The sequence below is a fragment of the Limanda limanda genome, chromosome 19 (genome assembly GCF_963576545.1).
Source record: "Limanda limanda chromosome 19, fLimLim1.1, whole genome shotgun sequence".
Taxonomy (NCBI): Eukaryota; Metazoa; Chordata; class Actinopteri; order Pleuronectiformes; family Pleuronectidae; genus Limanda; species Limanda limanda.
In genome coordinates this window covers 1,467,430-1,495,369 of record NC_083654.1, presented here as the reverse complement: position 1 = coordinate 1,495,369, position 27,940 = coordinate 1,467,430, and the positions used below count along the sequence as shown (strand labels likewise).

Genomic DNA, 27,940 nt, shown 5'->3' with positions numbered 1-27,940 from the left:
TAAAAAAGTGGCAGCATCACTTTGCCGCAGTGACATCCCGCTCTTGAACACACCCTGCTGCAGCCTCCAGAGCAGCCACACTGAGCACATTCTGCGGTGTATCATCACGAGGAGATTCGTCGAGCTGCTACAACACAACTGAGGTAAGATGCTCCGTTCACCGCATTTCCTCACGCAGGAGAAACAAGGACAGCTCGTCTAAAACGGAACGGAGTGTCCTTGGAAACAAGCGTCAGTGTTCATCTTGCGTAAATGTTTTGTGTATATGGAAACATTACTTCGGGTACTGATCATGTATATCCTATAAATCAACGTGGGACACCTGGACATTTCACATTAATTTGTTATGTCGCGTCGGCTCCTGGAGCGGTGCCAGGTCCGCTGCGCACTCATCGGAAATCATGTGTATCCTAAACTCCATGAAGGACTGGATGTCAACTCTGTGTTTCTGCTCTGAGTTCACAGAAATACTTGTGCTATGGCCGCTGCTGTAGCGTACATAGGTCGTTCTGTTCATACATGCATTTGGGCTGCTAGAGAAGCAGAGGTCCTTGGTTTTGCTGACTCATGACTGATTGCATGTCAGAGCTGAGAGTCAGTCTGCAGCAGGGCTGGACTGGGAGAACAAAACGGCCCGGGCATTTTTTGGCTCAGACCGGCCCACATAATTAGCCGAGCACATCTGCCATTAAGACATTTAGAAGACATAAGTTACGTCAATTTAAAGTAGCTCATATTAAAAGTACTTAAGTATCAAAAGTATCTGGTGTTGAAATGTACTTAAGTATCAAAAGTACAAGAACTAAAATTAAAAATGCAAATTGCTTTTTATAGTAGGTCTATACAGACACAAAACAACCCAAAATGTTTCTCCTCAAGATTTATCTCAACTGACTGAAAAATTACAACAACAATATGCATATAATGTATAATTTTACCAATTTTGAACCCTAGATGCTGAGGTTCAAATAGTAATGGACCAGTGCATCTGAACTTCTATTTAACTATAAACAAGTGCCTCTTGTGTCTGCCCAAGAACATTAATAAACCACAGTATAACCACTATACTATAGGCACACAAAATAAGACACTATCTCTTATCCTATTCTAGAGGAAGTAAAAGTCGTAACAAGATTTCTGAAGGTGAACCTGCGGAGGGATAGACCAACCTCTCGCGCTGCCCCCCCCCCCGACGGCAAACACGCCACCGGGACCTGCACATCTCAGGAGGGAGGGGGCAGCGAGTGAGAGAGAGAGAGAGAGAGAGAGGTGCGCCGTCGATAGAGGCGTGCGACGCCAACCTCCGCTGCTCAAGTAACGAGCCAGTTTGGAGAATGTATTGAAAATTGAAAATGCGCGCTCACATGTCTGCCTCCACTCGCTCATCATTGTCGAGTCCTCCTCGCTCGTCTCCCGGCGCACCTGCTGCTGCTGGGCTGGTGAACCCGGCACCACATAGGTCCGTCAGTTTGGCACATTTAGCAGCCTCCACCTCCAGAGACTTCTGCTTTTTTTCCCCGATGCGTTTTTTACTCTTATTATCCATTTTAAGTTTCTGTTTCAGCAGCAGCCCGTCCCGCGACTCCCACCGCCAATGCAATGAGGTCCCGCCCCACCCTGGTTTGTGTTGTGATTGACAGCACTGTCAGGGCTCTCTGAGCCTGTCAGCCCATGATTGATTGACAATGACAAACAATAGACCAATAATATGTGTCGATGCTGGCAACACACTGCTAGCCCTCTGTAGCCAATTGGCCGGCCCAATTGGAGGGAATTTAGAGAGGAAGAAGAGAAAAAAAACAAAACAACAACATAGCGGACCAGACCGGCCCACATTGGGTCAACGGCCCACCGGGATTATGCCCGGTATGCCCGATGGCCAGTCCACCCCTGGTCTGCAGGCTTACTGCACAAAGACAGGCCTAGATGAGACACATCCACATCACCTGCATTCAGCATGTTTATTATCACACCAGTGTTGATAGCTGCTATTGAAAATTATCCCATTTTGAAAACACTCACTAATCTCTGAGGCGAGAGATCGAGAGATCTTCTCAATAACATTGTGGTCCCAGTCAGACTAACACATTGTATGGTAAATGGTCTGTATTTATATAACACTTTTCTAGTCTTGATGACCACTCAAAGCACTTTACAGTTGAGTTTTGCCCTCCACCCTATTCAGACACACATTCATACAGTGCATCTATGTGGAACATTTCTTGCCCATGACCAGTACGCGGGATGGGGAAGACATGGATGATACTTTCGATCCTCTAGTTAACGATCCGCTCTACCTCATTAGCCAACATTATATCAAGGGACAACATAACTGCACCTGGAATTACATCCTCAGCCCAATTGTTCCACAGGGACAAAGTGACATACATAGTGTTGGGACATGACACTGCTGTTTGTTCATTCCAGCTCACACTAAATGATGTAGATGCATGATTTATTTTTCTATTCAGTTCATTACTTCATTGTCTTGCTATGGGAAACGTGGCTTGCTGCAGTAGACAGATGTAAAACAATGCCAATATGCATATAGCCTACATTCATCAGTAACACAACAAAATATTAATAATAGAGAGGTTTTTGTGAAGGCACAACAATAAAAATTTCTAAATCAAAATCTGTTTATTGAAGGATTTACAATATATAAGTGCAATGCTAAATGGACATTACAGAGACAGGAGGTAAACATGAGTACAACAATCAACACCAATGTGTCCAGACATACATAAATTGGGCAGTATAACTTCAGGAAAAAAACAAAACACAAGGTAACAACAGAAAAAGAAAAACAGAAAAAAAAACAAATGCAACGTTATACAGAAAAGAAAGAGAATATATCAAATAAAATCTTCAAATGAAAAATAATCCCTTCCCAGTCACCGCCAATACACTACAATAATATGAGCACATTGTCACATCTAGAGCCTGCGCTTAAAATAAGCATAAGCAAAGAGTACATAGTGTTGTTAAGCTGCACCTAATGGCCAGGTTTTCACAAAGTCTGGATTGCATTAAAAAAAGGACCCCACGCCTTCTGAAATCTTCCACTTGATTGCTTAAGCGAGTATCTAACCTTCTCCAATTTTAAGCAGGACATGATTTCTTCTAGCCATTGTGCGTGAGTGGGGGAGGAGGCATCCCTCCACCTGAGCAGGATCAGTCCCCTAGCTAGCAGGGAGACAAAGGATATAGTACGTCGTTTTTCTATGGACAACTCGACCTCCGCCTCCATGAGCCCAAAAAGAGCAATCAACGGGCTTGGTTCCAATCTGATGCCTAACACCCGAGAGAGTGTAATGAAAATTTCTCTCCAGTAGTTGGTAAGGCTCGAACAGGACCAGTACATGTGGATGAGTGAAGCTTCAGCAAAACCACATTTGATACAATGTGGGCTAATATCAGGGTACATAGATGATAGTTTAGACAGCAAAAATTTGAGTTTGTGTTAAATTTGTTTACTTTGGCGGTCGTGCAAGCTCAATGCACTCCAGTTTAGGAAGACACATGCAGAAATACAATATACATACTAATTCACATAGGTCTGTCTTTCTTTGATTTTGATAAGAGACTGCAGCTTTGGTGATATACTTGTTTACAGTTATATTCCTTTGGATAAATGTTCAGGCTTGAATAAAGTCCTTATGTCCATAGAAGTCTCCTTATGAGTTAGTCCATTTGACACAATTTTTTTTACCATTGTCAATCCATTATTTTTTGTATCTGGATTTGTTTACTAAACAAAACATGCACAGGCTCCAGATTATGCATGAATGTAAAGAGAAATTATGCTTAAAAAGCCATTATCCGATCTTCAAGGGCTTGTTTGTAAAAACTGGTGAACTTGAGTTTGTTACTCTTATAATTACAGAACAACAGAAATCTTAGACAACACAGCACACTTGCTAATATCGCAAACATTGCTTAAGGGATAGTTCACAGAAAATGAATTATCTACTCACCACTATGCCATTGGATGGGTGGGTGAAGTGTTTGAGTCCACAAAGCGGTAAAAGTTGTAGCAGCCAGTTAGCAATCAAATAGAACTGAGATATTAGGGACTTCAAACTTAATAAAACAACAGAAAAAACATAACATGCCTCCATACTGCTCCCGTAGTGTCATCCAAGTGTCCACCATCCCGACATCCTCACGACTCTAAACAAAGTCTTTTCCACCGTGTTTTAGCGTCTGAAAGTTCACCAGAAGTGGCTAAGCTAGCGGACGTAAGCATATCTGACTGTGTTTTGTGGACTCAAACACTTCACCGAACCCCCTTACGTTTTGGACATGCGACTTTCTGTGCCATAATATGAGTGAAAAGATCAAAACTAAATAAAAGACATAAACAACACCATTATTTGCTTTCAGCATTGAAGACATTAAGTCTGTGTAGGGTAGAGGATGTCACACCTTGTTAAAGCCCTGTTAGACAAATTGTGATTTGTGAATATGGGCTATACAAATACAATTTGATTGATTAATTGATAGAAAGTAAAGTCTTTATTGACTAGTTGCTTACGATTTGCTTTGCTTATAGGTTGCTGTAGTGTTCAACCCAAAGTTAAAGAAACTAAATTTCTGAGCCTAACGCCGGGTTCACACCGGACGCTGAAGCGCCGCTCAGCGCCAAGGAAAGCCAGGCGCCTCCTATCCACCGCTATGAAGACCATCATCATTTACCCCCAAGCCAGTACATTGAACGGGTAACATACAACAACAAGCAGAGTAAGCAGAATCACATGTACCGGTGCTGAGAAATGCATGTCCGGTGTGAACAGCCTGCGCTTGAGAGTAGTGCTGTGCTGCGTGTCGCGGCGCTCCAGTGTGCGGTGTGAACCCAGCGTAAACCTGCATCTCACAGTGCTCAAAGTTGAAACATCAGTCAGAGTAAGGATCCTGAATTATCTACATACCTTTTAGAAATCAGCATTTAAATAACTTATTATTAATGTGTTCATTTATTTGTTTTTGTCTATTTGTGCTTATTTGTGCTAGACAGTTGGGTTCCTCTTGTGTTCATGCACCATTTGAAGACCATATACATTTTTAAGTCACAGGGCTTCTGTGTCAAAGTAACCCTGTGGATTTTCTTCCTCTAGTGGTGCTGTAGAGCCGCTCTCTCTGTACATGCAGACAAGGACACACATGTGTTAAATCATTTTTTTCCATCCTCACCAATTACTCTATATGCCACTATATATTATGTATATTACACATTATATGGTAAATGGTTTCGTATTTATATAGCGCTTTTCTAGTCTGATGAAGACCACTCAAAGCTCTTTACAGTACAGTTTTACATTCACCCATTCACACACACATTCATACAGTGCATCTATTCGCAGCACTTTGTTATTCTATGGGGGCAGTTCGGGGTTCAGCATCTTGCTCAAGGACACTTCGGCATGCAGATGTGTCAGACTGGGGATCGAACTGCCAACCTTCAGGTTGGAGGTCGACCACTCTACCCCTCAGCCACAGCCGCACCTATATCTGTACAGGAGAATTGTGCAGAGCATACCACAACACAAAGCAGGTATCTGCTCCCAGTAAACCCCGGCTTGTGAGTACTCCTAAAGATAAAGAGACACTATTAAGGTGTTTCTTTTCTCTTGGAGCATATACCGTGTGTACATCTTTCAGTTAGTAGCCATCCCTTCCTTGTGTTAGTAATCAAGGTATATCTTCCTCATTAGCATGTTCCTGCCAGCACCTCAGTTGAATTATGTTAAACCAAGGCACATCATTAGACAGACCAGTCTCTGAGGTCAATCATATAACCGTAGGCTACATTTTACCCATCATACCCATTACTTTCTCTTGGACTCAATACATCTGTATCTACTGTTCTGTTAAAGCTGTCATTTGTCTTTCTTAAGCAGGATGGCTCTTAATGATAAAGACCCAATCCCTGCAGGGGGGACCCTCTCCCCAGGCCAACTGCAGTCCCACCTCAAGATGGAGCCCAAGACTCTGGGGGTGAGCATTCAATTAAATTGATACAGTTCAATTAATTTTCATTATATTTCATTAATAGTATCTACATCGTAAGGTCAAGACTTACAATATTATTGAGAAACCTAATAGTTACCACAACGAGCAAGCATATAGTACAGATTCTTACCAGACCAGATACAAAATATGCTGGCGTCAGTGATTATATCTCTCATATGCATTTGTCTCAAACAAAAAGCTATTTCTGTTCTGTTCTGATAAGGCTACATGCGCTGACTTCCTCCACTTTTCCCCCACTCAGGCGATCCAGATTGTTATTGGGGCTTTGATTCTTTGTCTCAGTGCCTCTGTGCTCCAGATCCATGAGGTCCACTTTACAGGGGATGTGGCCCTGTTCCTGATTGTTGTCATACAGGTCAGTCAAGCTGCTTTCGGATATATACTGAACCCTTTAGAATCTCTGGAAATTCTCTGAAGGAGCTGCATGTGATAACACAAATGTCAAAGTGTTACGACCCTGCCTAGGGGTAAAACAGTCGCAACATGATACAAGAGTTTTTCCCCCCCTCCTTCCACTCTCCCAAGAAAACAGCCACAAACAATTGTCAGCCCGTTAGTGTTTATTGAAACATCTTCTCCTTCAGGGTGGGCTAGTAGCCAAAACAATAAACAGAAAACAACCCTAAGGCGAAACAACCTAAACTTCCCTACTCAAAATTAAGGAAAAACAAAAGACAGGTTACTGACCTAACTCCTCAAGTAAGCAAAACAGGAGAAAATATGGATCAAACAAAAAAGGCTACCCACCCCTACCATGAACGGGCTCTACACAAGAACAGATTATAAAGTGCTACACAAGGGGAGTGCAGCTGGAGGTCCGGCTGGCAGTGGCAAGGAGAGCGACCGCAGGAGCTGTGGGAAGCCGTCCTCTTATCCTTCCAGCTTGGGCTGGAACCAATCAGCTCCCTGGGAACACACCTGCAACACATCACACCCAATCATCACAGCAGAGAGAGAGCGAGAGAGAGCCACACAACCTCAGGGTTGTAACACCAAGTGAGAGGCATTTTAAAAGAAAATGATTTAACATTTATTCAAGTAATCCCCTAAAGTATAAAACAAACCTTAAAAATACCATCTTAGATTTCTAACCCCTACATTGATAAAAAGCTTACTGCATAATAAAAGACAACTATCCAAAGAGTTCACTAGACTTTTAATTTGAAGAAACTTAAATGAACTGTTTAAAATATTTTCATATGACAGAAATGCATTCATTATCTCTGTTTTGCTTGCTCTGTCTCTCGCTCTCCCTCTTTGTAACTCTCTCTTTCTCACACACACACACACACACACATATTTATGGCCATTTCCAAGGTAACCCCTCTGTATAAACACAGCTCCGCTGTAGAACAGGTAGATCATAACCCAGTGTGAATGTCAGCTATAATATTTAGTTGCCTTATTGTGAAAGGTTGGTCAGTGAATTTGTGTTTCCTGTCATAATAAGCAGTGTATCTGTATGGGACCTTTATTGCAAAGTGGTTGTTGTTAGGCCTGTCGCGATATGCAATAAATCAATTAATTGCGCGATAAATTAAAATGAGCGATAATTTTTTGCCGGCTGCAATAAATTCCATCCGCACACTTCAAAGTAACTGGATATCAAAAGTTTTTAATCCGGTGTATCTGCCCTCTCGGCGGATTGGTGTTTTTTTGCCCCAACTGAATTCTTCAAGGCAGCGCGCAGGGTTAGGCATTCAGTTGGTGATGGTTATTATTAGGGTTGGGTACCGAGAACCGGTTCCAATATGGAACCGGTACCAATACAACCGGTACCTACCCAGACCGAAATGCAACGGAGATTTCGGTTCCTCATTTCGGTGCCTGAGCCAATCGAAGACTGAGGTCTCCGCTCGTCCCGCCTCCTCACACTTCCGCTCCTTCCTTCACGGGAAGCGGCGGCTCCCGCGGGCCCCCGCATGTCGGCCGCGGCTGCTTGTGGACAGACTCTTGTCCCCGCGCTGCCCGCGCCCCGCGTGCGTCAGGGCTCCGGTGCAGGTGTTGGGGGGGGAGGATCTCCTCGCTAGACCTGTCCCCGGAGCTGGCCGGCCCCGCCGGGCGCATCTCCTCCGTGGCGGTGCGCCGCGACTGGCTCCGGGTCGGCTTGGAAAGGGTCGGTGCGGGAGGAGCGAAGACCACGCCGAGAAATGTTTCATAAAAGCGACCGCATTTTAGGGGGCCGAAGGCGGGGGGCCGAAGCCTGCCTGCGACAGCCCCAGCCGCGGAGACACGGTGGTCTCTGAGTGATGGGAAAGCGACCCTCAGTCTTCATTTGGCTCAGGCACCGAAGTCAGAGTCACGAGTCAGAGTGTGTGTGTTTTGTATTTATTTATATTTATAATCTACTTTAAACAGTTAATATATTTGGCAATAGAAAAAGCCTTTCTTAGTCAAGCATCGTTTTGTGCACTTTTTTGAAAAAAGTATCGGTTCAGGCACCGTTTAGGCACCGGTATCGTTTTAAAAGTATCGGTTAGGAACCGGTTTCGGATAAAAACCAAACGATACCCATCCCTAGTTATTATTTCCTGCAGCGCAGCCTTAAAGGCCGAGCTGAGGGCACAATAAGTTAACCCCCTCGTCACGTGTCAGTCACTTGTAGCATTGGTCTCTATGTGGGAGGCGGAGCCCTGGCGTTGCACAGTGCAGAGTGCAGCATGAAAGTCCCGAGAGGAGAAGAGCAAGAGAAAAAACATTTGGAAGAATAAAAAGATGGAGTTGGTGTCTAAGCCGAACGCGACAGCTGCCGTGTGGGAGCACTTCGGCTTCAAACCCAACGGCCGGGGCGAACCAAATAACCTATGCGAGCCGACATGTCGCATTTGTTTGAAAACAATATCGACAAAACGCGGCAATACAACAAACCTGCATCTTCACCTAAAACACAATCACCCGATGCAGTTTTCCCAGCTTGGGAAAAAACAAACGGATGGGAAGTCTCCGTCTTCCCAACAGTCCACAATCACTGGGGCGTTTAGTCGGCAAACAAAGTACAAACAGGACAGCGCAAAATGGTGCGCGCTCACTGACTGTGTAGTTCGCTTCATTGCTAGAGAGATGATGCCCTTTCGTATCGTGGAAAAGCCTGCATTTCGACGAATGCTGCAAACATTTGACAGCCAGTACGAATTGCCTGGGAGAACATACGTGTCACAAACGGCAATTCCACAACTGTACAACAGTGTAAAAGACAGCATACTAAAGGAGATCAAAGACATCCCATTTTACTCTGCCACTACAGATATGTGTACAAGTACAAACATGACTCCCTATATGAGCTTGACCATACACTACATAACTGCGGACTGGACCCTGCACTCCAAGTGTTTAGAGACCAGATATGTCCCAGAGAATCATACTGCTGACACCCTTGGAGAAAACCTGAAGTCTGCTTTAGCAGACTGGGGACTGGATGAGCACAAACTAGTCTGTATCACTACAGATAATGGTGCTAACATTGTTGCTGCAATAAGAAATCTTGGCTGGTCATGGCTCAATTGCTTTGGCCACAACCTCCACCTTGCTGTGTGCCATGGTCTGGACAGCGACAAAGATCGGACAGCGCGTGCATTAGGACTCTGTAAAAGTTTGGTCAACACATTCAACCTGAGCTGGCTTAAGAGACCTGAGGAAGGCACAGAGTGAGGCAAATCTCCTCCAACACAGTCTAATACTGGTGAGTGATTTAATTCATTGATAGTTTAATTTAATGCATCTAATGCATACAATGGCACTAAGTTGATGGTACAGTGTTTGACCACATGAATGTACTGACTGAGTGAATGAGACCATGGGCGGCTGTGGCTGAGGGGTAGAGTGTTCGTCCTCCAACCTGAAGGTCGGCGGTTCGATCCCCAGTCTGAACCATCTGCATGCCGAAGTGTCCTTGGGCAAGATGCTGAACCCTCAATTGCCCCCCATAGAATAACAAAGTGCTGCAAGTAGATGCACTGTATGAATGTGTGTGTGACTGGGTGAATGTGAAACTGTACTGTAAAGCGCTTTGAGTGGTCTTCATCAGACTAGAAAAGCGCTATATAAATACAAATCCATTTACCATTTACCATGAGAATGTATTATTTATTGACTATTTATTACTCTACTTTTTTTTAATGAGTCCAGTAGTGAGTGCAGTGCATTGAATTATGTTGTATAATGTATTACTGTGCAATACATCTATATTCTATTGTTTAATTTGCAACACAAAATATTTAAAGAGTTGTTATTCTTATTTTAAAGTAGCCTCTAGACCTGTTGAATTTAATTGAGACTGTAGTCGTATGCACTGGCATTAAAAAATAAAATAAAACATACAAATGAATAATAATGGAAATGTAAAATGTAGTATTTGTTTAAGAATGTTGATATAGACTAACTAATGAACAAGAACAATATTATCTTTCCCACAGGATGTTGTCACACGATGGGGCACTAAGCAGAAGATGGTAGAGAGGGTGCTCGAGCAACTCCCAGCCATAAGAAGTGTCCTGGTTCAAGACCGTAAACATAGCCACCTCAATCCAACCTGGCAAGATGTTTCTGTGTTGGAGTCCATCAACGCAGCAATGAAACCACTAGCTGACTTCACAGACGTCCTCTCAGGGGAAAGATACGTCACAGTGTCCTCAGTTAAACCTGTGATGGAACTGATAAAAGACGACCTTCTCTCTCCAGGCCCTGATGACACTGCACTGACAGCCAGCATTAAATAAAACATGTGCAGGGTCCTGACTGAAAAATACAAATCACCTGCAATCCAAGTCCTCCTGAGAAAGGCCACCATCTTGGATCCAAGGTATCATGGCAGCATGGAGGAGGCAGAGGCATTGGATGATGTCAAACAACAGCTTGTCCAAGAGCTACTGGACAGAATAGGGCCAGAAGAAAGTGGAGAAGGTGCCAGTGGTGAGAGCTGCAGCAACGCTGCTGGAGGAAACGTGGATGAACCTACTGCTACCGCACCCACCAAGAAGATGAAGCTGAGTGACCTTCTTCAAAACAGACGAGCTCATCTCACAAGTCAGACCCAGGCTTCCTTTCCAAAAAGAGTGCAGGCCGATACAGAGCTGACCAAATTCCTCCAAGAAGATGCACTTGATGCAGCTTGTGATCCCTTGATGTGGTGGCATGACAATCAAAGAAAATCTCCTTTGATGGCCAAGTTGGCCCAAAAGTACATGTGCATTTGTGCAACAAGCACCAGCTCAGAGAGAATGATTAGCACAGCTGGCCACATTGTTACTCCTGAGAGATCCTGCCTTAAGCCACACAAAGTCAACATGTTGGTATTTCTTGCTCGGAATCTGCAAGACTAAAGAAGCTACAGATTTGCATATGACCTGTTGAGGCATCCGCTTTCAGTCATGTTTTTTGTTGTTAGTTTGCACTTTTTTTGCACAAAGGTCCTAATTGGCAGTTTTGCCTGTATGTCTGAGCCTAATGTTTATTATTTGTTGAAGTGCAATCTGGTTTACATCCTTTTTATTTAGTGTTTAAATTGTATTTATTGTTTTTGGTTGTGTTTGGTTTTTATTCAAGAGCATTTTTGGTTAAAATAATTTTATTTATTGTTTTTGGATGTTTTGTTAATTAATTATGGATATTTTAAATGTCTTCCAGATGTCCAGTTCCAGTGTTCTTTAAAAATAAAAGTTTATTGATCTTCGAAAGGGTGTACTTGCATTATTATGCCATTATCATTATATAAGTTGAAAATGGTGTCAAAACGGCAATATTATCGCTTATCGCAATAATTTCTGGGGCAATTAATCGCACAGAAAAATGTGTTATCGTGACAGGCCTAGTTGTTGTTTTTGAGCGAGATCTGACTGTGTGGAAAAATAAATGGACATGTCCTGGTTCAAGTCCACATTCTTATTTTACTATCTCAACAGTTGTCTGCCCTCCATTTGCTTTCTTTCTCTTTCCTTTTTTTTTCTTTTTTGATTCCCTGACTTTCCTGACATTAAAAATCTCTTCTCCAGCAGTCAGTCACTCCCTTCAATTGCATGCTGCAAGGACTAAACAATTTGTTTGTAGTGGTGAAATAGCAGGCCCATACACATAGAAGATACTGACGAAGATGTCAATAGAACTTTTGGTGATTAAGGCAGACACCGGTGTCAATAGGCTGTAAAAAATATACTCCACAGCTAAATTCATCCCTTAGCCTTGCCTCTGCATGCTGCGCCACACCTTATCTAACTGCTACGAAGGTTTCTTTGTTGTTGCGACCAGAGAATGTCCTGCTATGTTGTTCATGTATGAAAAGCTAAATCTGAAGGAAGTGTGGACCTAATTGTGCGGATATCCTCTGGAGTTTATGTCTGTGAATGGCTTTAGAGGCAGGGAAACTGTGGGTAGTGTTTATCGATGCATAGGTATATCCCACCTCATCTGCCTTTCTTATTTTTCTCAGAACTGCATTATGATGGACTTGACTATATCATATTGACACTTAAATTTCTTCCAAATTCTGTATGTAAGTGTGTTGTACTGTAACCCCTCCAGGTGACCCTGTCTGGTTCTGTGTTGGTCCATAGTGGGAGGAGACCTACTCTACTCTGGGTAAGTCTGGCTTTTACAGAAGCAGAGCTTTGTGATACAGTCTGGACCATTTCAAGTACTCTATAATGATACAGATGAGCCGATAACCCTTCAGCACTGAGGCTTTGATTTTCACTGTGATGAAGTGGCAGTACCAGAAGATAGGGCTGCAGCTCTGTGTTTCACATCAAATAGTTTGGGGAGGGCCATTAACAGAAATATCCTGACATATACTGTATATATTGTGGCATCACAAGGGGCCATTTAGTAGAGGGCTACATTCCCATTCATGATTGGCTGCCACACCACAAAATGGACACCGATGCACACACTACAGCTCCCAGAATGCCTACATAAAGGAAAGTACAGAACCAGACTGAGAACTATTCAGAGAAAGAAGACCCTGTAGCTTGGGAAACAGTGGACACTTTAAGTTGAGTTTTTCTAATTCTGTGCAGTTGAAAGAACCTTTATCTCCTCTGGGATATTTTTCGTTTGTTCTTTGGCTTTGATTTTGAAAGAGAATTACCTGAGTCGCCTGTTTATAAGAAGAATACAACTTCACCTTTTTTAACCTTCTTTTGTTGTTCTTAGATATATTGCACTACTCCACCCTAGCCTGCCCTAGTGACCTCTCATGACATAACTAAATATATATATATATATATATATATATATATATATATATATATATATATATATATATATATATATATATATATATATATATATATGAACAGTTACCATGCACATTCTGCTCCACCACCCATTCAAATACACGTACTACACATACTCATATTCATAGTATTTAATTGAATATTCCCCACTCCTTCACCCGGTGAACATTTACTGCTGCTTCTTTTTGCAATCTGCTGCTTCATTTTGATATGTTGCTGCTTCGTTCTGCTATAGGTTATTAGTTTTATGTTATATGTTATATAGTATGTCATTTTTTTAAAATGTGAACACTTACTGCTGCTTCTTTTTGCAATCTGCTGCTTCATTTTGATATGTTGCTGCTTCGTTCTGCTATAGGTTATTAGTTTTATGTTATATGTTATATGTTATATAGTATGTCATTTTTTAAAAATGTGAACACTTACTGCTGCTTCTTTTTGCAATCTGCTGCTTCATTTTGATATGTTGCTGCTTCGTTCTGCTATAGGTTATATGTTTTATGTTATATGTTTTATGTTATATGTTATATAGTATGTCATTTTTTAAAAATTTTGTAAAAAGCCTGTCTACTGCGTAGATGTTGCCTGTCATGTCACAAGAATTTCACTGCTCCGATGACACTGTCATTGGTGCATGTGACAATAAACTTTGATTTGATTTGATTTGATTTGATTTGATTTGATTTGATTTGATTTATATTTACATTACATTACATTTCATTTAGCTGACGCTTTTATCCAAACTCACAATAAGTGCATTCAACCATGAGGGTACAAACCCAGAACCACAAGAATCAAGAAAGTACAATTTCTTCAAAATAAAAGCAAAAGAAGGCGATGTTGTACAGCATGAATCTACAGGAACGTGTTGTTACAGTAATGTTGGCAGTAAGGGAGGGTTGGCTGTTGAGTGTCACACCCCTGTTCCTAGCAGTCTGAGTGGGGGTTAACACGGAGTTGTCAAAGTTAATAGTCAGGTCATGGGTGGGAGAGTCTTTCCCTGGGAGAAAAAGTAGATCAGTCTTGTCAAGGTTAATTTTCAGGTGGTGTGAAGACATCCACTGAGAGATGTTGGTCAGACAGGCAGAGATTCGTGGTGTTACCTGTGTTTCAGATCGGGGAAAAGACAGGATTAGTTGGGTGTCATCAGCATAGCTGATAGAGTTGGTGTACAGAGAGAAGAGGAGGGGACGCAGGACGGAACCCTGAGGGACCCTCTACTACATATATATAGTCAGTGTGTAGTGTCTCTAACTCTGTTTGATTTAGGTTAAGGGTTAGGAATTTAGTTTGGATGGTAAGGAGAGTAAGGGGCCAAGGACTGCGTTATGCCAATGAGTGTCCTCACTAGATAGCTGTGAATGAGAGTGAGTGAGTGAGTGAGAGAGTTAAAGAAAAATTAAAGGATGTGGTGTTTGTACTGTGGTAGTAATAAATACAAGACAGTATTTTATATATGTTACCAAAACAACAATAACAAACACTATTGTACGTGTGCACTGTTTTCTTAATTCGCAGGTGAAATGCACGCTCGTGCTGCATCTCATCAGTGCCGCATTTGCCACTGCTGCACTGGGTCTGATGTCCAAACACCTCCCCTACCGCCAGGACTCTTACCACTGTGAACACTGTCGCAGACTGGAGCTACATGCCGTGGTAATGTCTTTAAAACTGTGCTTGTTTTAGAAAATATTAGTCTTGCCTGGTGCAAGACTGAAACAATGTTTGCAGGACAGAAATGTAAACCCTAAATACATAAAACACTTTTCTCTATGTCTGTTAGTTTTAATCAAACTATGAATGTCATTTGTCACTGTGAAAAATACTGTTACTCATTTGTGATAAAAAAGTATTTAATGCTCACGATTAGTTGGTAGTGTCTGTCTTTGCCTATGATATGTTGGACTTTAATGTGTCAACTCCACTTATTATCATTTTAAAGGTGCAGTCCATTATTTTGTTTAATAATGTTGATTATTATTATCTTGTGAATTCAAAACCTGATTTCAAAAACAGAAATGAGCCTGACCGAAATTTGGGAATAAGAGGGAGCATTAATGGACATTTGACAAATAATGGTCAAATTTCCAATACTTGTTATCCACTTGTTATTGAAATTGTAAGGGACTATACAATTTCAATAATAAGTGGAATTGCAATGTTACAAAAATCAAATCATTGGGGGTCATATTCAAAACATCCAAGCTAAGTAAGTAATATCATTGGAGCTTAGTATGCAGTCATCTTTGATCATGTAAAGTAGCTCGGCCTTGGAGTGCATTCACCAGTTAAGTCTTAAAGATGTCATCACCACCATTAAAACCTATTCCAAATGATGAATGTACTCTTAATAAGCTGAGGACTAGAGAACGCTAAGTGTAAACCTCTTTTCTGTCAACTCTTGAGTGATAAGATATATGGCCCCAGATCTGAACATGGCTGTTCCATAGAAAAAGTCTGTGTGTGGACTAGAAAAGCAGTCTATAAACACACGTGGACAAAATGGTTGGTACCCTTCCGGTAAAGAAAGAAAAACCCACATTAGTCACTGAAATAACTTGAAACTGACAAAAGTAATAATAAATAAAAAAATACTGAAAATTAACTAATGAAAATCAGGCATTGCTTTTGAATTTTGGTTCAACAGAATAATTTACAAAAACAAATCATTGAAAATGGCCTGGACAAAAATGATGGTTCTCCTAGAAAAGATTGAAAATAATTGGACCATAGGGACATGTTAAACTAAGGTGTGTCCTCTAATTAGCATCCCAGGTGTCTTCAAACTTGTTATCAGTCAGTCTGCCTATTTAAAGGTTGAAAAGTAGTCACTGTTCTGTTTGGTATCATGGTGTGTGCCACACGGAACTAGGACCACAGAAAGCTTAGGAGAGAGTTGTCTCAGGAGACGAGAAAGAAAATTATAGACAAGCATGTGAAAGGTAAAGGCTATAAGACCATCTCCAAGCAGCTTGATGTTCGTGTGACAACAAAATCAAAGTCAAAGTCAAAGTCAAATTTATTGTCATATGCACAGAGTACAAGTACAGAGGCAATGAAATGCCAGAGGGGTTACAGAAGATTACAGCATAACATGAGGGGAGAGAGGAGAGAAAAAAACAACCCCCAGACTATGCTCCTAGAGGAGTATAGTGTGGGAACAGGAAAAAAACACCTCAGCACATACACATACAGCACAGCACATACATTTTAAACATGACTTGCAACGGGGAGGGGGGAAGGGGGATTGAGGTAAGCCAGTGACTGGGTGTTCTGAACCCAGCCAGTTGGGGGATGGAGGTAAGCTAGCCTGACAAGCAGCCATCCGGTCCTGCAGCCACAGGCGCTGGTCACAGACCCGCCTGTCACACTGGGGGTACGAAGCAGAAGAAGGCTTGGGATGGGGGGTGTGGTGGATGTATATTTGTGTGTAGTATGTACGTGTCTATGTAACAGTTGCACATATTATTCCAAAGTTTAAGGTCCACATGACTGTAGCCAACCTCCCTGGACATGGCCGCAAAAGGAAAATTGCTGACAAAATGAAGAGACGGAAAATACGAATGGTAACCAAAGAGCCCAGAACAACTTCCAAGGAGATTAGAGTTGAACTCCAAGGTCAAGGTCCATCAGTGTCAGATCGCACCATCCGTCGCTGTTTGAGCCAAAGTGGAATTCATGAAAGACGACAGAGGAGGACACTAGCCTGGGTGCCAGACGAACTTAACCCCGCCCACAACATTTGAGTCCGGGAAGTTCGGTCTGGAGTCGCTCCGTTGGGGAGAAACTATGCTCGTACAGAAGCTGGTCGATCCAATCAAATCGTCAGGGCGGGCTTTATACGATGATTGACAGATGATCTACAGTGACGTAGTCAACTACGTCAGCAAAGAGCGCTGCCTGCCGCTGGAGAGCTGAGACATATTTAGACATATATAGTGTTAATATCTATGAGCTGAGATGTGTCGATGCTGCCATCGAGTCTGTTTCAGAGACATCGACAGCGCATTCATTTTGAAAGAGGAACAGAGGAACGCGATCAAGGCTTTTGTAGATCGAACAGATGTTTTTGCCGTCCTCCTACGGGATTCATAAAAAGTTTAATTTATCAGCTGGCCCCGATGCTGCAGCCACACAAGCAGTCATATAAATAAAAAGAGAGTGAGCTACGCTCCTCAGCACATATGAGACAAAAAACACACATGTTGGGACGCTGTTAATGTTGGAGCAACAAGGAAGTGAATGCTTGAAAAAAACGATTAGCTGCCGGAAAGGTCCCGGGTCCCGGTAGCGGTGAGGGTTCTTCACGCCGCCGGCGGCCGGGGCTCTCACGAGCAGCCCTGGTCTCCAGCTGCTTCCTGGGGGCTTTGCCTCCGGTGGATATACGAGCGGCATTAGCAGCATTTCCATTGATTTATTTATAGAGTGAACAAACTCGTTAAACAGACAACTGACAACAACTATGCGTCGCTTGACATACGTCACATACTACGTTGCTCTGATTGGTTGTAGGTCTATCCAATTGAGCGAAGAGGCATTTTGTTTCCTGGTTCCGTTGAAACACACCCCATAATCACAGCCCAATGGAGCGGTCTCAGACTCATATTCTGACTAGAATAATGAGTATGACAACGTCAGGCTAGGATGACACCACTGTTGAAAGCAAATCATAAAAAACGAGACTGGAATTTGCCAAAATGCATATTGACAAGCCACAAAGCTTCTGGGAGAATGTCCTTTGGACAGATGAGACCAAACAGGAGCTTTTTGGCAAGTCACATCAGCTCAATGTGCACAGACGCAAAAATGAAGCATACAAAGAAAAGAACACTGTATCTACTGTGAAACATGGAGGAGGCTCGGTTATGTTCTGCGGCTGCCATGCTGCAACTGGCACAGGGTGTCATGAATCTGTGCAGGGTACAATGAAATCTCAAGACCATCAAGGTATTCTGGAGCAAAATGTGCTGCCCAGTGTCAGAAAGCTTGGTTTCAGTCGCAGGTCATGGGTCCTCCAACAGGATAATGACCCAAAACACACAGCTGAAAACACCCGAGATGGCTAAGAGCAAATCATTGGACTATTCTGAAGTGGCCTTCTATGAGCCCTGATCTAAATCCCATAGAACATCTGTGGAATTAGCTGAAACATGCAGTCTGGAGAAGACACCCTTCAAACCTGAGACAGCTGGAGCAGTTTGCTCACGAGAAGTGGGCCAAAATACTTGTTGACAGGTGCAGAAGTCTTATTGAGAGTTACAGAAATTGCTTGATTGCAGTAATTGCCTGAAAAGGTTGTGCAACAAAATATTAAGTTAAGGGTACCATCATTTTTGTCCAGGCCATTTTCATAAGTTTGTTTTTTTAATGATTCTGTTGAACCACAATTCAAAAGCAATGTCTGATTTTCAGTACATTTTTATTTATTATTACTTTTGTTATTTCAGTGACCATTGTGGATTTTTCTTTCTTTAACGGAACGGTACCAACAATTTTGTCCACGTGTGTATCTATACAGACCATTCTACGTACACAAAAATTATGATTTACACAGGAGGATTTTTTCAAACAGATGTAGCATTTCTAGAAATACAGTCTGTCTTGGGAGGAAAATATAAGGGATCTATAAGGGAGACATTTTTGCACTTCTTCACCCATTTTGTAAATTAATAGGGATATTACAAAAACTCCAGTGGCACTCAATTAGAATGCTTACCTCCACCAAGGTCCAACTGTCCCCTTATGAAACCACATTTCTATTCACTAGATCCAGATTTTGGTTTGGATTTGCACCAAATTGCACACGCTCATGAATATCAGTCCCCTAAAGAAGCTTTTATGTATATTTAAAAAAAAAATCAAGATCCATGAGTTACTCTGAGAAATCAATTAAAACAAAATTAAATGAAAGAGAAAGTGAAATAAATTCGTGGATCTGTTCCCTGATCAGGATCTACCCTAACATGTAATAGGCTCTTTCTTGGGTCATGTTCCACTCCTCTACATCATTTCATGGAAATTGGCGTGTTTTTTGTCTTTGTTGAAGTAATGAGTAAACCTATAGTAGCCTGTGTACACAGGCTATGTAGTATACACAGAGACATCACTGATATATGACTGCACATAAATTAACCAGATGAATTTATAGTATACACAACAAGTTGTGAAAAAGCACACTCCATGTTTCTTTGTCTTTACTATTTACTGCAGCAACATTGTTTCAGGAAATGCACCGGGCTGATCGAGCAAAAGTGTAAAGTAAGTGACTTACTACTGTTACAAGTAACACTTTGGTCAGATAGGTCATGTTGATGTTTTGTCTTGATCAGTGCATGTAGAAGACAAAAATGCCTTAACTCAAAAAACATGTCCTGAGACTTTCCTGTTTTCTGACTACACTTAGCTGTTGATTGACGGGATCCTGGGGACGCTGGTGGTCTTCCTGGTGTTGGAGCTGTTGATCTGTATCACTGCTATGCTGTTTGGACTCAGTGTCCTTGCTGCTGGTGCCACTAAGGTGAACTTGATATCTTAAGCCTCATCAAGTTATATTTGACTTCAAAGGGGCAGGGAAACTTCTCAATTTAGTAACACAGGCAGCACAGATTTCACACAAGGCCTCGCCCAAGGGCACGTGCAGAGTGCATTGCTACTTCGTATATCACACTTTTGGGCTTACAACATGGTGTAAACGTTGCCATTTAGAGTCGAATTTGAATGTTGGGGCTTACGGACACTTGGATCACACCACAGGAGAAGTATGGAGGCATTTCTGGGTTTTATTAAAACACAAACTTTTGGACAGAGTAGAGAAGAACACTTAAGAACATGTTAAATTTGACTTCATATTAATTGAACAAAAATAACCAAATAATAGGAAAAGATGTGTGTGTGTCCCACAGTCCAATGTCCAGAGTTCAATACGTATATTTAAAAACTCCTGTCAGGGAGTTTAACTGCGGATCTTTATCAACCAACAACTCAGGAAAATAAACAGAAAGAGAAGCGCCTGTTTCGCTTCAATAACAACAGCGTTACATTACATTATATTCGCACATATATGTAATTATATACTGTATAAATGTGTGTGTGTCCCTCCCTCCCAGGCTTCCAGCCAGAGACCTGTCTATCCACAGACCCGCCCCCCACTTGCTCCAACTGTGCAGGCTGCTGCAGCTGAACCATCTCAGGTAACATTTAATATGAATGAAATACATTTTTGTGGGTGACCATGACTACCATTATCCCCTCCATAATACACGGTATCACATATCTCTGATTTGTGCTCTGAATGACAATGGAGCATTTCAGTTGTGTTCACACCTGCTGCCTGCTCTTCTTGGGCCAAGTCAAAGCAGGAAATACCTCACCTCACAATACTTCTGCTATACCTCCAAATACTTTTCTTCATATCACCCTTGAGATCAGAATCTCCCAAATTCTTTCCTATGAAGGGCCAAATAATTATCTGGATTGAAGGCTGTGGGCCAAAAATAAATGTTGGTGTTATTTGAAATTACAATAGTATTTGATTTGATTAATGTGCAGAGATGAGTGCTATGTCTAGAAACATAACACTCAAAAACATAAAACTCCTTTATGTTTCTTTTTTGGAACATTAACATATTTAAAAGGAAAGACACCTTTCTGACAAAGTTCATACAACTTAAGGTGCTTTTCGAAAATTAAGTTGAAAACAACTGTTGTCCACTTCTGTCAAGTGTAACAAAAATTCAAAGTTAAATGTCACAGTGACACCATTGAATGTTACAAATCAATATTGGATATTAACTTTACATTGAGCAACATTGAAGGAGCACACCATCAAAATTCTGTATTACATTCTTCACAGCCTTGTACAGTCATCACTTGAAATCACTTGCAATATCAGTGGGAGACATGAAGACTTTTTCAAAAGTATTTCGATATTAGGATCCAGCTTTCTCACTGACAGATTGAGGATGTCATGGAGGTGAAAGTCAGACAGTGAGTTTCTCAGCTTACACGTTTAGATTCATCACACTGAAAGTCTGCTCACAAAAGTAGGTACTTCCAAAGAGGGACAGCATTATCTTTGGGTGTTTGCGGATCTTTGCATACCTGTCTGCTGGAACACATCTGTAGAAGACAGTAAGGAAAGTTCTCTAAACTAGTTTTGAAGTTGTGAATCAGGCTGAAGTTTGATAAGTTCCATTTGGAGCTCCTCACTGACTGTGTCCACATCAACAGATAAGGAATGAGCAAATAGTTCAAAAACAGTTGCATTGTCTCTGAAATCTTCAATGTGCCTGTAAAACTCCGTCTAAACACAAGCAATCAAAAGCTGATGAGAAGAAAATGGCCAGGAGTATATTTAACTATGGCAATATAATAAAGAAAAGTTCAAATAAATAATTAAAAGATTGATTAATGGAAATGATAAAGGCCCCAATAATAATATTATACATAAATATTACTTCAATTTAATGACGTTTTGTGGTTGTTTGAATGTTATAAGGAGGCAAGTCACCTGCTGAGAGATGTCTGCTGAGCAGTAGTAGTTTTAGCTTGAAGGCTTTGACGTGATCAAACAGCTGACTGATTCTGGTCCTTCCCTTAGATCTGGAGATTCAAAACGTTGAGCAGCTCTGTCACATCCACCAATCCATTTCCTATCTGTGGGCACTTTAATGTTACCTTCCTTTCTTACTTGAAACGTCCTGATCTTGTCCTGCAACTATAAAAGGTGAGAACATAAGGACGATTTTTGCTTCTCCGTTTTTTCCAAAACGGACAGATAAGACCGCCCTATCCGCCGTGGAACGCCCGCTCCGAGCGCCTCGGAGAGCTTTTCGTGCACCTCTGATTTTTCTAACTGTCCAGTGGCGTTTCTACCTAAGGGGCAGGTGGGGCAGTGCCCCCCCTGGTGGCGCTGGTGTGCACAAAGCTAAATACTGCATATCTGAACTTTGTGGCAAAAATATATTTTATTTTATTTTATATGCAAAAAGAGTGAATGTGTGTGTGAATAAACGAGACTCACAAGCATTATAGTCTTGTTTTGGTGTCATTTGATTCGTGTGTGTTTCTGTCTTTGAGTTTGATTTGTGAAACGCTTCCCTCTTGCCGTACGTCTCTGGTGTGGGCACACAGGGGAAGCTGCAGACCAGTGCTATGGGAGCACCAATCAGCGTGAAGCTTGCAGACCAGTGCCATGGGAGCACCAATCAGCGTGAAGCACACAGGCCACTGTTAACATTGCAAGGTTGTGATTATGCAGATGAGCCCCACGACGTTCCCAGAGAGATACTCGCTCCAGTGTCAGCGTCACCCGGAAACAGGCTGACGCTCCGGTTCGACGTCACCTGAGCTAACAGGCTGCCTCGGCAGTGAACACCACCCGGGTCTGTGGACAGGTTCACTCACATCGGATGAATAATACGTTTTGAAGTCCTGCTTGTTCTCCTGACAGAGAGGCTAAAGACGTGTGAGCTCCCGGTTCTGAGGTTAGTCAAGTTTAGTATTGTATTAATCTGTAATTAGTGATTCAAAGGGACGTGTACCTGGTGGATAGCTTAGCTCGGCGGCTAGCCCGCAGTCAGGCTACATGATCCGGTCCACCCAGCAGAGAGAAGCATTTGTTTATGAGGATGAGTCGTTGGAGAATAAGCTTTGCAATACTAATAATGTGGAAGAACTCCATACAGTAAATGCATTGTCTTGGTAGTGCACAGTTTAATCCAAAACCATATTCAAATTCAGTAGTTGAATATCCACAGAAAATAAAGATACAAACTTTGTGTAACACTTCCTCTACAATAATGCCATATTTTATGTTTCCTATCATTTTATTAGGTACGGACGAGCCTGAAGGACACAGCTGTGCTGACCGTGTTCTGTCTCGTATGGCAAAGAAGAAAAATAAAACACTGGGTTCTTATCTAAAGTGTATCAAATCAGAAAGCAAAAGATAAACATTGTTCTAATAAGTGTTCATTTGAATATATAATATATAATGAAAATAGAAATAAACTCTTTTATCCATGACACTTAGCAATGACTGCCAACTCTAAACAGTTGCAGGCCTTCTTAAGTTAGGGAGGAAAACACAAAGTGTTGTGCAGATGAAGCTGATGCATGTCGCCTCATGTTGATAATAATAAATTCTGCAAGTTATTTGAGCTATGTGTCTGTCTAATCTTTTTACTTTGTTGCAATCATTTTACTTTAATGCTGTATTATAGGCAACATCTTTGTGTCTGGCTGAGCACTAAAGTAGTGAAATGTATTTGAAATAGGATTTCTGCTGCCTGCTGGCACTCAAAATGCAGCCCATAATATATCTTACTGGTGGTCTATATAGGCCTACTGCTTATAATAATCAGCTACCTCTATTTTTGTTACGGTGACATGACGTCATACAAAATTGCCCCACCAGAAATTTCAGGCTAAAATCGCCACTGTAACTGTCCGTGTTTATTTCGGAGACCCCACGGACACCCCTTGGCTGTGATTGGTCCGCGAACGACATCATTACCGGTCAACGTCATTTCCGGATTTCACATTTCCGGACCTCAAACTTCCTGCTTCACAATAAACACAAACACAACTACAATTCTACGATTAATGTGACGTGTGTGTTAAGCCAGCGGAGTTGTCCGGCTGACGGTGGCTCGTTAGAGCACTGACGGCATATGTGCACGGTCACAGACGGTTATAACGAGCTTTCAAAACGGCGCTAGCAGGCTAGGCTAGCGGGCTAGCAACAATGCTAACTGCGGTGGTAACAGTGCAAAAACCCGCTGTCACTACTTTTAATTCCACTGCTATCATGACACTGTTTCTATAATACCATCAGGTTAGAAGCAAACAATGGGTAGTAGTTAGTGTCGGGAGTCCCTGCTGACTGTGTGTGGAAGCTGGGGGGAGCTAGCTAGCTCCGGTAGCCTCAAGCAGATTCAAGCTGTGGAATCAGCAACACAGTTGGGAAACAAGACCGGAGAACCGCTGCGCTAAGAAACGATAACATCAGCATTTTGACCCGCTGGGTGTCACTTTATTTAGATCTGTTAGTTGCCATGGTTCAGTGTGTGGGAGGCAAGCTGACAGAGGTAAATAAACACACGTGGACTTCTTCTTCCCAGAAATGGGGTAGGCTTCTCTGAGCTCGTCTTCCGTTGCGCCACCTATGGGTTTGGCGGTGAATTGTTTTCAAACGTACAGTCGTGGTACAAGTAAAAATCAAAAAGACTCTCTGGTCCCCGTGCGTCCCTCTCCGCGAAACGGATACGTAGAAGCATACTGGAGCCTTTACCCTCGGCCCAGCCATCTCACCTCCTGGTGGTACAGCACATCACCATATTGCGCATCAATCTCATCCAGAAGAGCTTGAACTGGCGGTGAGGTAGCGCTTTGGAGCTTTTATTATTATAGAGACAATAGAGACAATGTCGGACCTCACACTCTTAAGCCCGATTGATTTGGCACCCAGCTCTTCCTGATGTAAAATACAATGGAATGTTAAAACTTCCCCCACACAGTCGCTGACCTTCTGCGAAACCAGAGGAGTGAGGCCAGATTTCTTCCCTACCATTGCCGGGGCTTCGTCAGTTGTAATGCCAGCCAGATTTTCCCACCTCAAACTGTTCTCTTCCAGAACTCTCTCCACTGCTAAAAAAATATCTGCCCTTTTGTTGTACCTGAAAGTGTCTCGATGCCAGCCAGCTCTTGAGAGACTTCAAAATCTTTGCTGACTCCACGTAAAAACAACAGCAACTTTGCAGAATCCGATATGTCAGTGCTCTTGTCGCAAGTGATGAAAAAGGCAGAAAATCCAGTTGCTTCATGCCTGATTTGCTGGCGGATGTCTTGTGCCATATCCTTGATTCTACGTTTAACTGTGTTTGGGGACAGGCTGATTTGGGAGAAAGCCTGTGCCTGGTTAGGACACACACTGTCAGCAGCCACAGTCAGAGACTGTTTCACAAGGTCCCCACATGAATAAGCTCGTCCACTCTTTGCAATCAGCTTTGATATCTGATAACTTGTGCAGGTTGTATTCTTTTGTGCTAATGTTGGCTGCAACAAAGCGCCATGCTGAGAATTAAGTTTAGCTAGCAGGCTACTTGCCTTATCCTTTCACTCCTCGTCGCTGTGCTTTAAAAAAACTAGGGAATGTTTTGTTCCCTAGTGGAGACGGATGTTACGTATATTCGTCCAAAACAGCCACTTGCTGGCTACAAGCTACTGTGTGCGACTGCCTTGACTGCTCAATCCTAACTGACTGATGTTAGGCATACGCGGAGTACGTACGCATTTCTTTAAACATTTAATTTCAAAATAAGATATAATAGATAAGATGTCATAATTTACTTTCCAACTAAGAGGGGAATAATCACGAGCTATTAAAATGCCATGGAGGGCCAAAACAAAAGGAAGTCGGGCCAATCCAAATTGGGCGGCCCTGCTTTAGATGCTTATGAAAGGGTAGGGGGTATTGTAAAATTCATCTATCTCTGGTGTACACACCAACCTGAGGATTTTTCCACTCAGGTCCTCTCAACTAGCCCCTTATCTGCCATGATCTCAGGACTGTCCCGCTTCGATTTGGCCCGGTCTATACCCGACCTCGCTCGGCCCGTTGCCCGACTTGACCCTCACCTGCCACATCTAATTGGTTAGCTGCTGCTTCTCTGCACTGCTGAGATGTTGCTCATGAAATACTCTGCAGTGCAACTCCTGAATCTGGTCTGCCACTTCACTCCACACTGCCTTGCGATCATTAAATCCCTGGGACTAATACATTGCTATGTGCACAGGGCACCGACCATGCCATCCCCACTGTGGTGTCTAACCAGCGCTCCGTCATATAGCCACGACGTGATCACAACAAATCAATCAATGCTCTCTGGACAGGTTAAAAAAACTCCCAAAACACCAGTATACGGCCTTTGGCCTCAGTTAACATTCCACCCTGCTTTAAGTGTTGTTTATTTCTATCCTGTTTTGCACCTAAAACATTTTTTCTTTTGTGTTTTGTCCCCATGGAAACATGTAAATCGACCTCGGGTCTCTTGAAAGGCGCGATATAAATTCAAGCTATTATTATAAGAGTAGGATTTAGTGCATTCAACATTTATGAGGAGCTCAGCATCTTACCCTAGGGTACTTCATGCATGCAGATGTTTGTATTTTCTGGAAGCCATGTTCACACTTCACCTTTTTTTTTGTGTGTCAGCAGGTGGCTGTAGTTGTGACTGAACCAGATTCAGAGCAGATGGAAGACATCTCCACCCCAAGCACTGAACCCCAGGTGGAGCCTATAGAGGCTGTGGCTACAGAACCCTGAAATCAGCACTCACTGCCCCTTGTGGTGTCATGTCATGTCAGACATAGAAGGAATATGGATGTCAACGAGGAAAGACTACTCCTTTCAGCCCTCTGGTCATTATAATTAAGACTTGTTTATCCTGATGACACATGCATCATCTCAGGTGACAACGTGACTAGAATCAGTGTATAAAATACTCAATATACCATATCGACAAGATTGCCATTTTCCTCTGAAATCACACTTAAATGCTATTATGAACAAAATAATGTTGTACTGCTGTGATTCAGGCTTATAAATCATATAAACACAGGGAATCTGACAAATTGTTATCATTTCATAGGTCGATAACCAATCAGTTACTGAAAAGACAATGGATATCTTGGAGGCACAGGGGACCTGAGCGTAATATCAGAGGAAAGTGGCAGCGGTGTGAGTATGGTCTATTGGCTGCACGTATAAAGAACATGTTCTCATAGTAAGCAGAAAGCAAATAGGGTCTAGGGTATATGCACTTCACTAATAGAGTGTTCACATTTAGTGTCAATTAGAATGAAGGTAGATTCTATTTGTAACCAGGTACTATTTTGCCTTTAAAAAGTCTCAAACTCATTTACCAAAACATATTTCATTGCGGAAATAACTTGTTTCTCAGTTGTTAAAGTAACGTTGAGTTTATATAATGGTATTCTCAAGTCTTCTTAATGCCAGTCTACAGTGAACTGATGAAAAAGTTACAGCAGCCAAGCTAAAATTGTTCATCATCTGTTTTCATATTTTAGACTTATTATTATTGAAATCTAAAGGAGTACTTCAGTGATTTTGTTCCCTCATTATGTTAGGAGACTCAAAATAAACATATTTAAACACAATGTTTAAACTGTCAGCAGCAGATGCTGAGATATGGGGATATATCTATCAGTTTTCATGGAGACAGTGAGATATGTATTGTATGTTGTGATCACAAAAGATAAATAATTTGTGATCTTTTATTATTATATACTTACAAACTCTGAATAACAAAGCTATATGTGAAGCAATTTAAACAAGAAGCACCTTTACTGAGCTCACATTTAGATGAAAACTGACATTATTGTGGCACTGCTCTCATCACTTTCCTGGTGAGAACTTTTGTATAGAAGTGATTCTATAGCTAGCATTCCTGTACTTTGTCACACTCGTTTCACATACAATTTGAGGGGCTGAGACTCATAATGTCAGTATTCCCTGAAATCTACTGAGCCCCATGTCACAGTTTTCCTGCACAGGCTTGTTGTATTTGTAGAAACCACAGGATGGCATGATTTACTGCAAATGAATATAATGAACATTTTAATCAATGCAAATAAATAAATGGTAAATGGAAAACACT

At 42.0% G+C, this 27,940-nt stretch overlaps 1 protein-coding gene across 4 annotated transcripts; it reads left to right on the top strand.

Moving 5' to 3' along the window:
• si:dkey-81h8.1 (uncharacterized protein LOC100034657 homolog) lies at nucleotides 1-27,936 on the top strand. Of its 4 annotated transcripts, none has more exons than XM_061092199.1 (9): nucleotides 1-143; nucleotides 5,901-5,997; nucleotides 6,275-6,388; nucleotides 12,547-12,603; nucleotides 14,778-14,915; nucleotides 19,470-19,517; nucleotides 19,663-19,776; nucleotides 20,366-20,449; nucleotides 26,479-27,936. In XM_061092199.1, the coding sequence occupies exons 2-9, from the start codon at nucleotides 5,902-5,904 to the stop codon at nucleotides 26,584-26,586; spliced, it is 759 nt and encodes a 252-aa protein (XP_060948182.1). In that variant the 5' UTR covers nucleotides 1-143; nucleotide 5,901; the 3' UTR covers nucleotides 26,587-27,936. The 4 variants fall into 4 exon arrangements, with proteins under 4 accessions (XP_060948182.1, XP_060948180.1, XP_060948181.1 ...); XM_061092197.1 differs by having other exon boundaries at nucleotides 26,476-27,936; XM_061092198.1 differs by having other exon boundaries at nucleotides 5,898-5,997; nucleotides 26,476-27,936.
• The last annotated feature ends 4 nt before the right edge of the window (nucleotides 27,937-27,940 follow it).

Coding starts and splice junctions, on each gene's coding strand:
- si:dkey-81h8.1 (XM_061092197.1), top strand. CDS start 5,902: ATGGCTCTTAATGATAAAGACCCAATCCCTGCAGGGGGGACCCTCTCC. Junction 12,604..14,777: donor GGAGACCTACTCTACTCTGG/GTAAGTCTGGCT, acceptor CTTAATTCGCAG/GTGAAATGCACGCTCGTGCT. Junction 19,777..20,365: donor TTGCTGCTGGTGCCACTAAG/GTGAACTTGATA, acceptor CCTCCCTCCCAG/GCTTCCAGCCAGAGACCTGT.